The following is a 12,037-nucleotide window of genomic DNA, read 5'->3' on the forward strand; positions in this document are numbered from 1 at the left end:
CACTGCAACTTCAGTCCAGCCTGGGAGACAGAGCAAGACTCATTCTCAAAAAAAGAAAAGAAAAAGCTGGGCATGGTGGCTCACACCTGTAATCCCAGCACTTGGGGAGGCTGAGGTGGGCCAATCACTTGAGGCCAGGAGTTTGAGACCACCATGACAAAAACTGTCTCTACGAAAAATACAATAACAATTAGCCAGGCACAGTGGCACATACCTGTAATCCCAGCTACTTGGGAGGCCAAGGCCTGAGAATCATTTGAATACAGGAAGCAGAGGTTGTAGTGAGCTGAGATTGCGCCACTGCACTCCAGCCTGGGCAACAGAGCAAGACTGTCTAAAGAAAAATAAGTAAATATGTATCTTTTGAAGATGATCAAACCTTGTTACTTGCTGGAGTGTGGTGGCCTGATCACGGCTCACTGCAGCCTTGACTTCCCGGGCTCAGGCATTTCTCCCACATCCACCTCCTGAGTAGCTGGGACCACAGGTGTGCGCACCACCACGCCTGGCTAAATTTTTGATAATTTTATTAATTTTTTTTGTTTTTGTAGAGATTGGGTTTCACCATATTACCAAGGCTGGTCTCAAACTCCTGGACTCAAGTAATCCGCCCACTTCGGCTTCCCGAAGTGCTGAGATTACAGGCATGAGCCACCACGCCCGGCCAATCGGCAGCTTTGAGAATATTTCAGATGTTATTCTCTTCCCAAAGTGTAGTCTAGGCAATGAAGCCTGACAGTGAACAGCCAGTGGACAGTTTGTGATCCATCCCAGCAAAAGTGTAGAGCTCAGTAAAACCTAACTACTGTTTTTATCTCTCAATTTCAAGTCTCTTAATGTTGACAATTGAAGTCTTGTCTACAGGTAAAGAAGTCAGTCCTTCTTGAGGATATCGTGGGATAGCTGGGCCTCATCTTTGTGTGTAGTAGGTGTGTCCTCCTATAAGTTGTGTATGATATGAATTTTATAGAAGGGACTCCTGTAACTCAGAACAAGACTGATTCTTACTGGCTGCTTTTTAGTAGAGGACCTTGGATTTAGTTTGTTTTTTACAGATACCTAAGATTAATTCTTTACCATGTCAGGTAAAACTAAACATATTCCGTGGCACCTAAAACTTGATATTTAGCATTTTAAAACTTCTCTGCCTTTTTTTCTTTTTCTGAGACATAGTCTCACTCTGTTTCCCAGGCTGGAGTGCAGTGGTACGATCTTGGCTCACTGCACCCTCCACCTCCCGAGTTCAAGCGATTCTCCCACCTCAGCCTCCAGAGTAGCTGGAATTGCAGGCATGCACCACCACACCCGGCTAATTTTTGTATTTTTAGTAGAGAGGGAGTTTCACCATGCTGGCCAGGCTTCTCTCGAACTCCTGACCTCACGTGATTCACCTGCCTCAGCCTCCCAAAGTGCTGGGATTACAGGTGTGAGCCACCCCGCCCAGCCGACATCTGATTTTAACTCTGCATTCTGATGTGCATTGTCAGGGTCAAAAAGATTTTCTAAGACGGAGGAGCACTATGGCCAAGTGTCCTTTTATGATATCCACAGAATTCAAAATAGCAGAGCCTGAAAGACACTAACTTTATCCTATCATATGTGACTGTGGAAAGCACCCTTCACAGCCATGGTCCCACACTTGTCTTCTTACTGTGGAGTACGTCTGTGTTGGTGACTTCAGCTAAACGTGTTCCCCAGGGATAAATGCAACAGCCCATACAAAATCAGGCATGAGGACACAGTCCAACAACTTCGTGTGTAAATGAAGTTACACATTCATCGTCAGTTGCTTGTTAAAAAAAAAAGTCTCCCCACAGATTTATTGACTTTATCATGTAGGATCTGTATCTGTGTTTGTGTAATTTGAAGTAGGCTTGATTTATAAGGTTTGCTATAGCTAACATTTAAAGAAATGTTTAAACTAGGCACAGTGGTGCACGCCTGTAGTCCTAGCTACACAGAAGGCTAAGGCAAGAGGACTGTTTGAGGCCAGGAGTTCAAGTTCAGTTTGGACTTCATAAGATCCCATCCATTTAAACAAAAGAAAAAGAAAAAGGGTCTGGGCACAGTGGCTCACATCTGTAATCCCAGCACTTTGGGAGGCCAAGGCAAGTGGATCACCTGAAGTCAGGAGTTCGAGACCAGCCTAGCCAACATGGTGAAACCCCATCTCTACTAAAAATACAAAAATTAGCTGGGCGTGGTGGCGGGCGCCTGTAGCTGGGAGGCTGAGGCACGAGAATCGCTTGAACCCAGGAGGCAGAGGATGCAGCGAGCCAAGATTGCACCACTGCACTCCAGCCTGGGCAACAGAGTGAGAGACTAGGTCTCAAAAAAATTTTTAAAAAAGAAAAAAATGTTTAATGGTAGTTTGTGGTACTTTTTAATGTATTTACTAAATTATGAGTTGACCATTTTTTGTTAAATAGAAAGTATTTATAATAGGGCAGGAGCAGTGGCTCCCACCTGTAATCCCAGCACTTTGGGAGGCCAAGGCGGACAGATCACTTGAGGTCAGGAGTTCAAGACCAGCCTGGCCAACATGGCGAAACCCCATCTCTACTAAAAATACAAAAATTAGCCAGGCATGGTGGTGTGCACCTGTAGTCCCAGCTACTCAGGAGGCTGAGGCACAAGAATGACTTGAACCCAGGAGGCAGAGGTTGCAGTGAGCTGAGATTGTGCCACTTCACTCCAACCTGGGCAACAGAGACTTTGTCTCAAAAAAATGTATTTATGGCCTTGTGCGGTGGCTCATGCCTGGAATCCCAGCACTTTGGGAGGCCAAGACGGGCGAATCACGAGGTCAGGAGATCGAGACCATCCTGGCTAACACGGTGAAACCCCATCTCTACTAAAAATACAAAAATTATCTGGGCGTGGTGGTGGGCACCTGTAGTCCCACCTACTCGGGAGGCTGAGGCAAGAGAATGGCGTGAACCCAGGAGGTGGAGCTTGCAGTGAGCAGAGATCGCGCCAGTGCACTCAAGCCTGGGCGACAGAGCAAGACTCTGTCTCAAAAAAAAAAAAAGTATTCATAATACTATCAAATGATGACTTTTAACCTCCATAGAACCAAAAATAGTTTATTCCAAATGAGCAGTCTGTCCTAAAGGGGAGTGTCCTTCCTTTATGAGGTATTTATTGAGGAGTTGTTTACTGGGAGTGGCATTTTCCTTTTTTTTTTTTTTTTTTTTTTTTGAAACGGAGTCTTCCTCTGTTGCCCAGGCTGGAGTGCAGTGGCGCGATCTCGTCTCACTGCAGCCTCCACCTCCCAGGTTCAAGCGATTCTCCTGCCTCAACCTCCCGAGTAGGTGGTATTATAGGCACGTGCCACCACACCTGGCTAATTTTTGTGTTTTCAGTAGAGACAGGGTTTCACCATCTTGACCAGGCTGGTCTCAAACTCCTGACCCCGTGATCCACCCACCTCAGCCTCCCAAAGTGCTGGGATTACAGCCATCAACCACCACGCCCGGCCGGGAGTGGCCCTTTCTAATTTACAGCCCTGTTAACCCACATTGGCCATGGCCTGTTTGCAACCCCAACAGCATCATAGCAGCACACGTTATGATGTGTCTCGTGATTATGCCATTTCCTCAAGTTTTACCTCCTGCAACTTAAAGGCAGGTTTTGCAGCAACTTTTTGGTAAACTGTCAACTAGTAACTTGCTGTTGGACTGTACTCCAAGTGAGGTGCTATGAGGAGCCCTGGAAGGACCCAAGGGCAGAGTAGTGAAGGCCGACTTTAACTTCCAGAAGCAATGAGTGGAGAACATCTTCCTGCTACACCCTGAACAATACAGTTATGAAGAATAAATAGATATTAGCAGCTTCTAGACTTTTCTCTGAATTTTCATCACGTAAAATATCTCCTTGTGAAATTCTGGCTTATTGAGGACAAAGAAGATTCTGGAACACAAACCCCAAACAGCGCATCTTTGGAAACCTGCCTCTTTTCAACATAAGAAGTAATCCACACTTCAGGGGCTAGCACAGAGCCACAGTTCCACTTTGAGCCCTTCAGAAGTGACGAAGACCAAATGTGGCCCAGTATGTGAGGCAAGGAGGAAGTAGGAATTTCATGCTATTTTCAGGTTGCTTAGTGTATTTTAACTGAATGTGTAATAAAAGCAAATTCTAATAAATTGGTTGTTAATAATTTCCTATAGTGATGTTACCTAGGTTTTCTATAGCAATGAATGTTTCATCGTGTTTTAAATGTATCTTGTGAAAAATTCCAGAGGAAAGCTCTGCTGTCATGAGCACTGATATTTCATCTTAAGAATCCTAATAAGTAGAATTCCTAGCAGCAGACAAGATCTTTCCAGGGCTTCTGATTTGTCAATGTGAAAATAAGGACTTCCTCCCCTCCATCTCCCATGTCCCACTGGAGGGTTAACCTGTTGAGTTGCTTATGCGTGCCCAGCAAACGGAATCATGATGTCGGCTGCTCTCAAGAAGCTGCTCTATACTAATCTGCCTATACACTTACATGTTTTAGGTTAAGTGAACCAAGTTTGGGTTTTATAAACTGGTCACTACAGGCAACTGCATCTGAAGATGCCAACAATAGTGTAAGAGAATCTTGCTTTGAAACCAGTTGTGGGTGGAGTAAAGAGGCACCATGGTGTGGCATTTATGCAATCAGGGGTTCAAATCGAGTTACTTCTGTTGCAACATTTGGTAAGCCGACTCAGTAATCATCGTTAGAAATCATGATGGTTTCAGTGTTCAAACACTATACACTTGGAAACATAAATGTCCATCTTTGATAGTTTTGTTTGTTTGTTTGTTTTGAGACGGAGTCTTGCTCTTGTTGCCCAGGCTGGAGCGCAATGGCACCACCTCAGCTCACTGCAACCTCCGCCGTTCAAGCGATTCTCCTGCCTCAACCTCCCAAGTATCTGGGATTACAGGCACCCGCCACCACACCTGGCTAATGTTTTATATTTTTAGTAGAGATGGGGTTTCACCATGTTGGCCAGGCTGGTCTCTAACTCCTGACATCAGGTGATCCACCAATCTTGGCCTCCCAAAGTGCTGGGATTACAGGTATGAGCTACCACACCTGGCCTTTGGTGGTTTCGGGTTCATGCCATTCTCCTGCCTCAGCCTTCCGAGTAGCTGGGATTTAGGCGCCCACCATCACAACCGGCTAATTTTTTGTATTTTTAGTAGAGACAGGGTTTCACCATGTTAGCCAGGTAAAGTTATCTTTAAAATTTGGCACTTAATAGTTACTGGTTTCCCATAGAAAAACATTAGGAATTAACTGTTGCGAATTTTTTTAAATAGAAAAGGATTTTTTTTATTATAAAATTCACAATGAAATATACATCATCATCCTCTTTAGAATTGGGCTGCAAATTTGGCACCTATTTATTCAAAAACAAGCATTGTTTTAAGGAGAAAATTATTACTGTATTTTAGAAAACCAAAATAAAATCCCCATTAATGAAAAACGGAACTGGAAAACAGTGTCATGAATTGAGCAGTTTTATATGATCCATTTTTTAATGAATATTAAGTTTGGCCTTAAAATAGACATTGCTTTTTCAGATGTTAGCACTGGTTTGACATCTTAAGTCTCTAACCTCTAGTAATGCACATAGAAAGTGTTCCCCCTTCCTGGTGGTGCCTTTTGCTTTTACACACTTTGTGGTGCTTGATTTTATCATAGTTACATATTCTGCAGAGCAAAAAGAAGCCCCCTGGAAACACAAGGATGGTATCCAGGCCCCCCTAGATTCCTGGGGGATCCACAGTCTGTGGATTGCTCTCTGAAATTGGGTAGATGAACCATCAACCCTCATTCTCAGTTTATGTCACGTTTAGTATCGTGTGTAATAGAGGCTTTACCTAAACACGTTTTCCAGGAAGTGCCTGGCACTGTGTGAGTCTGGCGGCTGAGTGGTCAGGAGTGTAGTAGTGGCTCTAAGCCAGCCTCACAGCCCTTTCTCATTTCTCGCTCCATCCCCCACCCCATTCATTTCCAGGCCTTTCCACGAAGAGTCCTCAGCCTTCTCCCTCCAGCCGGAACAGCCCCCTGAGTCTGAGCCCTGCATTTCAGGTGCCTTTGGGCCCAGCTGAACAGGGCTCATCCCCACTCCTGAGCCCTGTCCTCAGTGATGCTGGCGGAGCTGGGATGGACTACGAGGAGCCGAGACACAAGGTGGGCCCCTCGAGGCTTGAGAAGCTAGCAGAGGGTTACCGGGTGGATGGACCTGTGCTCACTGTTCCTTGGGGTGGTGCTGGTGGGGACCCCGGGGTGGGGCAGGGAAGGGCCCTGCACTCACAGCCGCCCTACCAGCGTCCTGAGCAGAGAGGAGGTGCTGGGCCACCTTCCCTAGCAAAACCTTCCTGAGACTTTCCTCTTATCTCTGGGACCCCAGGTTCCTTCATACAAAAACAAGTTTCCTTGTTCATTTAGCAAACAGTTTCCTGGCACCCACAGGCTCCATGTGTCAGGCTGGATCCTGGGACTGAGTAGGCACTTCTAGCCTCCCCCACTCTTCCTTCCTTCCTCCCTTCCTCATTTCTCCCTCCCTTCCTCCCTCCTTGACTCCTTTCTTCCCTCCTTGCTTGGTCAAGCTTCTACTTTTAACAATTGAGTAACCGGGAGGAAAGATCTGGGTGCTAAGGGAGGGTCCACCAGGGACCCCTTTGGGTTCTGGAGAGGCTCTTGGGTGGGAGACCCTGTGGACAAGGAGGTGCCCTGGGCCAGACGTTGGAGACAGTGGAGGAGCCACCTGTGGGGAGGGGACAGTCCTCTGCTGTTGTGGCAAGGGGAGGGGTACATGGGCCACAGGCAGGACTGAGGGTTTATGACAAAGTTGAGGCAGTGTCCCCTGTGGGTCTCCTTTTACCGAAGATGATAGGAATAAGGGCATAAACTGAGAGTCTGCAAGGAGAAAGTGACCCAGCAGAGAAGCTCGCTGCTGGCAGACACAGGGCAGCCAGGGCAGGGAGGCTGTGGCCTCAGGTGGCCTCCACTCTCCCAGCCCAGTGGAGTCTGCCTACAGCTACGGTTTTGCAGATGGGCCCTAAAAGAAGAGACTCAGTGTCCAGGGAGTTTGCGGAGTATATTGGGCCTGGAGTCCACAGAGAAGGGAGACACAGGGTCCCTGAGTGGCAGCTGGATGGGAAGCGGCCATGGGGCCTCTAGGAGGGAGGCAGTCAGTGCTGGTACAGGGGGAGGCGTGTCATTGTGACACCTCAGCACTCCTGCCTTGGCCTGAATTGGCCAGAGGATATTCTGTCCAAGGCCTGCCTTCCAGATGGCAGGGCTACCCGTGGGATGCTGGGACTCTCAGCAGGTGGGATGGCACAGGCAGGGCAGGCTCTTCCTTCCCTGTGCCCTGGGGGTCCCTGGATCCCACTGGAATGGAAGGAGCCCCCTGGTCTGGAGGCAGCAAAGGACATTAAACGTGCTGCTGTGTGAGGCCTGAAGGTGAGGGCTGGTTCTGGGTCCTGGCAGCAGACTGTTTCCAAGAGAGATGTCTTTTTATTTTATTTTGGAAACCTAATGACAGTCTCTTTAGTTCACTGTTTCTTCGGTACGAAAACAAAAAATGGCTACCAGGCAGTCTGTTATTAAGACTAAATTTTAATTTGTAACTTTTTATATTATGAAAATCAATTGATTCTTTAGATGGTTCTATAGGGTGACAGCTTGTCACATCTGAGGATAATTGGGCTGGTGGCAGGTGGCCCTGGGAGAAGCCTGTTAGTCACGACTTGGCATGGGGCCAGCAGCATGACAAGGCCCTCTGGGATGGGGGCACCTCAGGGTCCTCACAGAGCCATGCCCTTGAGGAGCTGGTGGCTGAGTCACTGCAGAGAAAGATCCAGCAGTCCTTGGGCTCAGCCCCTGCATGTGGGTACCTTCAGCCCTGACGTGGTGTCTCCTGCTACCTCTCCTCAACACCTGGGCTCTGGAGGGAGGGCTCTGGGCTCTGCTTCAATTCTGTGTGTGTGAGCTGACATAGCAAGGCTAGTGCCCAGCACAGGTGGGCTCTGAGATGGCAAGGATGGCCCCTTCATCACATGCAGGGGCTGCTGGTTTGACCCGGAGGTAGGTTTCCACCAGAGTACCCCTCTGTGCTGACCTCATGAACCAGTGTCTCCAGCCAGGCTGCAACAGGTTCTGGGGAGACCCCGGCCCCAGATTCACTGACGGCTCTGCTGGCAGAGCCTGGCAGACCACTCTCCTGGGGGAACCAGGGTGACACAGGGGTCTGAGAACCACGTGCTGCCATTGAGGCTGCCCGTCAAGCTTTTGCACTTGCACCCAGTTGCTTGGTTGTGCCGGGAGGAGCAAAGAGCTTCCCACCCTCCAGCCCACCCACTCCAGCTTGTGCCCTCCTCCCCAGTGTCTCCCACTTGATGCACCGTTTGTCGCCTTTTTAATAGAGATTTGTGAGGATCAGCAATAGTCGAAAGGTAGGAAAGCCAAAGGTGGCAGAAGCCTCTTCCATGCTCCGCATGGGCACACAGACCCTTCCTGTGGGGACAGGCGGCGAAGTTCACAGGAATTGCACGCTCCTCTGGGGCTGTCCCTGGCTGCCCTCTCATCTCTGGCCTGTAGCCCAGCGTACTGGGGCCTCAGGTTGGACATTGATCTGGAGGTGGGGGCAGAGTGGCAGCTGCTGTATTTTCTGTCCCTGAGAGTCTCCTTATGGTATTCCTTGGGCTGATGAGGCGGGGGCGGGGGCAGGATGGATGGCCCTTCTCTTGGCCACTCTGCTCCCCTGACTCCCCTGTGACCCAGTGGTAGCACCTGTGATGAGCAGTCTCATCAGCGACTGCTGTGGCTCTCTGATGGTGTTTGTGTCTGTGAGCCTCACCCCTGGAGGAGTAGAGCTGCTCCGGGACTCGAGCATCCTGTTCCTACAGAACAACATTCAGAGTTAGGACATTGCTTTTGGACTCCATGCCAAGGTGACTGTGGCTAGGAAGTCGTCCTCCCTATACCAGACTCTCCCCCAGGGCCCAAGGCCAACAGTTTGTGGGGCATTAACATGCAACATCCCTGTCCCTCAGCTGTGTGGGGAAGGCTGGGGCCTCACAGACCATAAGCATGGGCCTCTGGGGACGGGACCAGCTCTGACCCCACAGAATTCACTGGGCATATCAAGCTCTCTCTCTTTTTTTTTTTTTTTTTTTGAGACAGAGTCTCGCTCTGTCACCCAGGCTGGAGTGCAGTGACACAATCTTGGCTCATTGCAAGCTCCGCCTCCCAGGTTCACACCATTCTCCTGCCTCAGCCTCCCGAGTAGCTGGGACTACAGACGCCCGCCACCACACCCGGCTAATTTTTTGTATTTTTAGTAGAGACGGGGTTTCACCATGTTAGCCAGGATGGTCTTGATCTCCTGACCTCGTGATCCGCCCGCCTTGGCCTCCCAAAGTGCTGGGATTACAGACATGAGCCACTGCGCCCGGCCAAAAAAGTCATTTTTAATATCATGAAGCTCAAAAAGAAAAAATTGAAAAAGCCTAAAGGCTGGAAAGGTGGTTCAGCTTCTCTGCGGTGAGGAGGCCATTGCACCAAGAGGTGGGGACTGAGCTGGTACACAGTGGCAGGGCTGTGGGAGCCAGGCAGGCTGCTAGCCATGGGGAAGAGCTGAGAGAACAGCAGTGGACGTGTGCAGGACTCTGGCAGGGGAGGCACAGCACCTGGGCACTGGAGGGCTCCAGGCAGCAGCATCTCAGCAGGCTATCCCTTCACAGCTGGCTATATCCATGGGCTCAGCACTCACAGGATAAATGTGCCTCTGTCCTCTCATCCACGAGGGGTGGACAACCCTGCAGGCTGTGCTGAACTTCACAGCGGTACAGGGAGGAAGACATGACCCCACATGCCACCTCAGCTGCTTGCTCACTTGCAAACCCAGCTCCTGATATTCCTCCCAAACCTCCAGTCATGACAGCTGGTCTTTTCCTTGGCTTAGGCCAAAAACTGTTGCAGTCACCCCTCCTGCCTCCAACCCTCACGCCTTAACTCCACACTGGAATCAGGTTGGCTCAACCTTCAGAATGTGTCCAGGATCTCACCCCTCACCCCTCTGGGTCCCCCAGCCAGGGCTGTCTCACCGGCTGGTGCCGAGGTCCTCTGGGAGCCTCTCTGCCCTCCTGATCTACTCTCATCCTGGGGCCCAAGTGCATCACAGCACATTCAGGTAGACCCCAAAGGGTCCAGAAGGCCCACATGACCTGCCTTCCCCACCAGTAGCCTGTCTATTCCCTCTTACCTCCCCACCTTGCTCCAGCCGCTTGACCTCTGGCCTGCCCCACGGGCTGACCTGTCCACGCTGAGTGAGGCTGCGGCCTGCCACATCCCCCAGTCTCCAGTCCCTCCTCTGCTCTGCATTGTGTCTTGTACAGCCCTCTGTGCTGCGATGTGTGACTGTGTGTGTTGCTTCTTGCCTGTCTTCTCCTGGTAGGACACCCTCACAGGGGCAGGGGGCAGTGTCCAGGCCCCTGATCGGAGCTGACACCTGCTCCATGGGTATTTGCACGGCCCACCTGCCCTGAAGCTGGCCACAGTCTGGTGGTGGGGCAGGCAAGCTGCCAGGGTAGAGCAGGATCATGGTTTCTGGGCAGTGGGAGAGGGCGGAGAAGAGGCTGTTAAGTTGCACCTCAACAGAGGGTGGCTCTTGGAGGGTTCAGGGTGGGGAGAGGCCCTCCAGGGACAGGACCCAGTGCCTGCCGAGGCCATCATGAGGCATGTGCTTTGCCAGGAACACTGTGTTGGGTGAGGTGTAGAGGGTCCCCCACAGCCAGCTTGCCTGCTCGGCGCCAGCACCTTGGGCAAAGATAGCCCTGCCGGCTATAGGAGTGCTCAGGGCTGGGCTATCTCCAGCAGGGCACAGAAAACGGCCTGGGGTATGGTCCACATCTGCATCAGGAAGTGCACCGGCAAGCCTGGCGCTCTGACGCAGGCACACTTAGAATGCACACTGTTTGCTCTTTTTAATGACTTTTGTATGGGTTAGGTTTAATAATTTATAAGCACACACACACTCATGGACCTGTGTCTGCTGACCAGCTATGCCACTGGCAGTGATATACAAAACCAATAATAAATTTCAGCCCTGTTTACATATGGTGATATTTGAACAGCAATTCTTTTCTCCAAAAGAATAATAGGATTATGTTCTTACTCAGGGATAAATCCCTTCAGAAGTTGAAGATGAAAATCCCATGACGATGTTAACTTGAGCAGAAGAAAGCAAACATTACAAACTTCAGGCTGCCTGAACACGGGAGGGTCCCATGTCCCATGGATGCACACTTACAGCTCTCTGCTTCTTTCAGCGCATGCCTGCAGACGAGGCCTACTTCATAGTCAAGGAGATTCTCGCTACAGAACGAACATACCTGAAGGATTTAGAAGTTATTACCGTGGTACGAAAGTCCTTGATTACTTTTTTTTTAAATAAATATCTCATCTGAACACAGATAAATCTTTTATTTGTTTGTTTGTTTTTTGAGATGGAGCCTCACTCTGTCACCCAGGCTGGCGTGCAGTGGCGTGATCTCAGCTCACTGCAACCTCCGCCTCTTGGATTCAAGTGATTCTTCTGCCTCAGCCTCCCTAGTAGCTGGGATTACAGGTGCCCACCACCACACCCAGCTAATTTTGTTTATTTAGTAGAAGTGGGGTTTCACCATGTTGGCCAGGCTGGTCCCAAACTCCTGACCTCAAGTGATCTGCCCAAAGTGCTGGGATTACAGGCGTGAGCCACCATGCCCAGCCAAGAAATATCTCTTGATAATCGTGAGACTTGGTATGTATATATTTTTGTTAAATATATCTGCCTTAAAACATTTATTCTAAGTCCAGTCAGAACATTGGATCCAAGTTTTTGTGGAGTTATAAAGCTGCAAAGTGTCCATTTGAAACTTTTGATGTAGGATAGTTTCATTATATTTGATCAACAAAGAGGATAGCTGTAGGGATGGTCTGAACCCTCTTTGAAGGTGGTGACTGGAGGGTCATTGCAGGGTGTCCTATGGCTACAGGCCCTCA

General features: G+C 49.6%; 1 protein-coding gene across 6 annotated transcripts in view; it reads left to right on the forward strand.

Moving 5' to 3' along the window:
* Positions 1 to 12,037, forward strand: part of LOC105473764 (FERM, ARH/RhoGEF and pleckstrin domain protein 2) — a 148,675-nt gene that overhangs the window by 105,288 nt on the left and 31,350 nt on the right. For all 6 annotated transcript variants that reach the window (XM_071073768.1, XM_071073765.1, XM_071073767.1 and 3 more), the window contains 2 exons: positions 6,000 to 6,175; positions 11,323 to 11,412. In XM_071073768.1, the coding sequence (XP_070929869.1) occupies positions 6,000 to 6,175; positions 11,323 to 11,412 (266 nt within the window). The remainder of the gene's footprint in view (positions 1 to 5,999; positions 6,176 to 11,322; positions 11,413 to 12,037) is intronic.

The sequence above is a fragment of the Macaca nemestrina genome, chromosome 11 (assembly GCF_043159975.1).
Source record: "Macaca nemestrina isolate mMacNem1 chromosome 11, mMacNem.hap1, whole genome shotgun sequence".
NCBI classification, from domain to species: domain Eukaryota; kingdom Metazoa; phylum Chordata; class Mammalia; order Primates; family Cercopithecidae; genus Macaca; species Macaca nemestrina.